Source organism: Piliocolobus tephrosceles, chromosome 13, assembly GCF_002776525.5.
Source record: "Piliocolobus tephrosceles isolate RC106 chromosome 13, ASM277652v3, whole genome shotgun sequence".
Classification (NCBI taxonomy): Eukaryota; Metazoa; Chordata; class Mammalia; order Primates; family Cercopithecidae; genus Piliocolobus; species Piliocolobus tephrosceles.
The window spans coordinates 9,922,545-9,926,559 of NC_045446.1; the positions used below are offsets into that span (position 1 = coordinate 9,922,545).

General features: G+C 58.6%; 1 protein-coding gene across 2 annotated transcripts in view; it reads right to left on the reverse strand.

Moving 5' to 3' along the window:
• The window catches only part of FERMT3 (fermitin family member 3), a 17,844-nt gene that overhangs the window by 1,587 nt on the left and 12,242 nt on the right, over window positions 1-4,015 (reverse strand). For both annotated transcript variants that reach the window (XM_023186601.1, XM_023186600.2), the window contains exons 7-13: window positions 3,140-3,247; window positions 2,840-2,974; window positions 2,708-2,757; window positions 2,482-2,606; window positions 2,179-2,285; window positions 1,836-2,069; window positions 1,385-1,509 (exon numbers count right to left, since the gene is read on the reverse strand). In XM_023186601.1, the coding sequence (XP_023042369.1) occupies window positions 1,385-1,509; window positions 1,836-2,069; window positions 2,179-2,285; window positions 2,482-2,606; window positions 2,708-2,757; window positions 2,840-2,974; window positions 3,140-3,247 (884 nt within the window). The remainder of the gene's footprint in view (window positions 1-1,384; window positions 1,510-1,835; window positions 2,070-2,178; window positions 2,286-2,481; window positions 2,607-2,707; window positions 2,758-2,839; window positions 2,975-3,139; window positions 3,248-4,015) is intronic.

Consider the following 4,015-nt stretch of genomic DNA (forward strand, 5'->3'; position numbering starts at 1 on the left):
TTTTTGTATTTTTTAGTACAGATGGGGTTTCACCGTGTTAGCCAGGATGGTCTCGATCTCCCGACCTCGTGATCCACCCGTCTTGGCCTCCCAAAGTGGTGGGATTACAGGCTTGAGCCACCGCGCCTGGCAAGACGTAGTTTCACCATGTCACCATGTTAGTCAGGCTGGTCTCGATCTCCTGACCTCATGATCTGCCTGCCTTGGCCTCCCAAAGTGCTGGGATTACAGGGGTGAGCCACTGCGCTGGCTCTTTTATTTATTTGTTTATCTACTTACTTGAGACGGAGTCTCACTCTGTCGCATCCAGGTTGGAGTGCAGTGGCACAATCTTGGCTCACTGCAACCTCCACATCCTGGGTTCAAGAGATTCTCCTGCCTCAGCCTCCCGAGTAGCTGGGATTATAGGTACCTGCCACCACACCTGGCCAATTTTTGTATTTTTAGTAGAGACTGGGTTTCACCATGTTGGTCAGGCTGGTCTCACACTCCTGACCTCAAATGATCTGACCACCTCAGCCTCCCAAAGTGCAAGTATTAACAGACGTGAGCCACCGCGTCCCGCCTATTTATTTGTTTGTTTTGTTTTGTTTGTTTGAGGCAGAGTCTCGCTCTGTCACCCAGGGTGGAGTGCAGTGGTGTAGTCTCATTTCACTGCAACCTGTGCCTCCTGGGTTCAAGGGATTCTCCTGCCTCAGCCTCCTGAGTAGGTGGGACTACAGGTTCGTGCCACCACACCCGGCTAATTTTTGTATTTTTAGTAGAGACAGGGTTTCACTATGTTGGCCAGGCTGGTCTCAAACTCCTGACCTCATGATCCACCCACCTCGGCCTCCCAAAGTGCTGAGATTACAGGTGTGAGCCACCGCACCTGGCCCAGCCTATTTATTTTTGAGACAGAGTCTCGCTTTGTCACCCAGGCTGGAGTGCAGTGGTGTGATCACAGCTCACTGCAATCTTGACCTCCCAGGCTCAAGAGATCCTCCCACCTCAGCCTCCCGAGTAGCTGGGACTACAGGTGACCACCACCGTGCCCAGCTAATTTTTTACAATTTTTTGTAGAGACAGGGGACTTTCTGTGTTGCCCAGGCTGGTCTCAAACTCCTGGGCTCAAGTGATCCTCCTATCTCGGCCTCCCAAAGTGCTGACATTACAGACATGAGCCCCAGCACCTGGCATGAGCTTTGTCTCTTATGTTTGTTGTGGAGGGACAGCATGAGGGGCACACATGGGGCCCTCAGTAAGGCCTGCTTACAAGGAACAAGGGAAGGGAGTCTTCGGGGTGCCTGTCCAGAACCCACTCTTGGGATGTGGGCACACAGCAGCCGGGTGGCAGGTAAGGGCAGAGACGGTGCTGGGCAGGGGGATGGGCTGGGGGCCATACCTGACCATGACATAAGAGATGCCGAAGTCGGGCAGGGACTGCCAGGCCTGGATGAAGCGCAGCTGGGCCTCTGCCAGCGACAGCTGGGCCACATTCTGGTGGGCTTCCAGGATCCGTGGAGTGAGCTGCGGGACCATACTGGTGATGGGCTGCCAGGCACTATTCCCCTCTTCCAAAGTCACCGAACCCCCACCTCCCCATCAGGGTGACAGCATGTGAGCCTGGGAAGGGACAGTGCCCACGGGCCACCAAGGTACAGATTTGCAGTGTGCCAGGCTGCAAGGTGAACATGGGTACCTGGACCGTGACTCCTCACCAGCCACGCGATCTCAGGGATGCAGTGGGAGAAGCCCAGTGAGCACGTAGCTTTCCTGAGGAAGGCTCTGTGGAGACCCAGGGGTCGGGGGTCTCCGGGTAAACACTATCTCATTCCCACCCTGACTCCTGGTACCTGCTTGGCCTTGAACTTCCGCTGGAAACGGGGGGCAACCAGGCCATAGGGGTTGAGGCCTTCAGCAGAGGCATCAGGGCCCTGGGGGTGGTTGCTGGGGCCCCCGCCACCCGTGCGCTGCAGGCTGAGGAAGGCCAGGATGGCCTGCACCTCACTGGCATAGCTGCTGTCGGCCATGGTGCGGCCTTTGGAGGCCAAGCGGCAGCCAGCCATCCAGCGGGCATACTGCTGCTCCTGGGCGAGACGGGTGAGGGGGACAGTGCTAGCCAAGCTTGATGCTCCTCAGCCCCTGCCCCCACCCCAGCTCCTGCCCAGCTCTGGCCCCTGCCCGGCCCTCACTCACATCCTGGCACCGCAGGTAGATCTCACTCATGCCCTCAGGGGAGGGCACGAGGAGTTTAATGCAGAACTTCTGGCCGGAGACGTTAACGTCGGGGACCACCTCACAGCCTGGAGGGAGAGAAGCGGTGGTCTAGGAGGTCGGGAGGGGAAGAGCCGCCTGAGGTCCTCGAGTCATGCTAGCCCCACACCGTCACCTCAGGACGGAGAGCGTCTTCCCCCATCTCCAGGAAGAAACGGCCAGTGAGAGCATTCACCTGCCTGGCCCACAGGTGGACCCCACCAGCCCCTGGTCCTGTGCACTCACCCTTGAGGTTGAGCTGCTGAATGGGGTCCCCAGGGGCCTCATCCTGGCTCTTGTAGTAGGACAGTGTAGTCTCCTTAAACACCACCCAGTGCTGGCGGTAGCCCTTCAGGGTCAGCTTCCGGGGCCTTCGTGGGGTGTGGGAGTTTGTGAAAGGCCGCCTCGCCCCCTCCCTCCATACGCAGACCAACCCCTCCAGCAGGGCTGCCTACTCTGGCCCCCAACTCACCGGAAGATTCGGAGATGGTCCTTGAGCTCTGGGATGGTGGTGAGGCTGTCCTGTGGGAGGACCAGAGTCAGAGAGGGGCACCCGGTGCCTCACGCTTGTCCCTGCCCAGCCCTTCCCCGAGCCCCTCCTCACCAGCACATCCGTGGGCGCTGACCCCTCCAGCTTCACCTCCAGATTGCTCAGGGCCGCATCCAGGTCGTCCAGCCCTGGGTCTGTGCCAGCCGGCTCCCCCACCTCCCCGCTCTGGGACAGCTTGTTGATGTGGTACTAGGAGGTCATGAAGCCAGGGAGGGCTGAGTCCAGCAACCTGGTCCCCTAGCAGTACCCCCAGGTCGGGCTTCCCTGGAGGTAGCCCCCACTCAGGAAGGCCCTTCCTGCCCTGGGACTGGCCCACCTCCCAGCTGCCCTGGGGCCCCCAGGCCCGCCTGGTACCTGCAGGGCAGCAAACACCATCATCTCCTCCTCAGTGCAGTCAATCTCCTCCAGTAGCAGGTCCCACCGGGCCTGCTCATACAGCTGCGTCAGCCGCACGGGGTCTGTCTGGAGTGGTGGGAGGGGAGGCTGGGCTGGTCAGGTGCTGCCCTGGATGCCCTGCACTCAGCCCCTGCCAACCTTGGCCTTCTGCCCTGCCCTCCTTGCTGAGGCAGATTCATTCAGTGGCTGGACATGGGCAGCAGACCTCAACTCCACCCTTACAGCCTGCCAGCCCCCTCCTGCCAGCCCCCCAGGCCTGCACATCTAAATCTTGGCTCAGTTGTGCAGATGTTTACTGTGTGCTGGCATGCTGCCCTGGGTGCAGGGGAGACCGAGTAAACCCATCAATAAGTCAAGTAATTCAAGGCTGCAATAAACACTATCAAGGAAACAGTTTCCACAGGGAAGCTCAAGTTCAATGGAGATGAGAGAATGGAACATGCGGAAGCAGTCAGGGAAGGCTTCTCTGAGGAGGTAACAAGCTGAGTAGAGACAGGAAGGATGACAATGGGCCACTCAAGGGAAGAGTAAAGGAAGAGGATTCCAGAGAAAAGGGACAGGGAGGGCAGAGACTCCAAGAGGGGATCCCAGTTACCCACAGAAGACCAACACTCTCGCTAAAACCCACCCAAAATTGATAGCAAAGGTTTAGGAAGGCAAACCCAAAAGGACAAAGGAGAGGCCGGGGCGGTGGCTCTCGCCGGGAATCCCAGCACTTTGGGAGGCCAAGGCAGGCGGATAGCTTGAGCCCAGGAGTTTCTTTTTTTTTTTTTTTTGAGATGGAGTCTCGCTCTGTCTCCCGGGCTGGAGGGCAGTGGCCGGATCTCAGCTCAC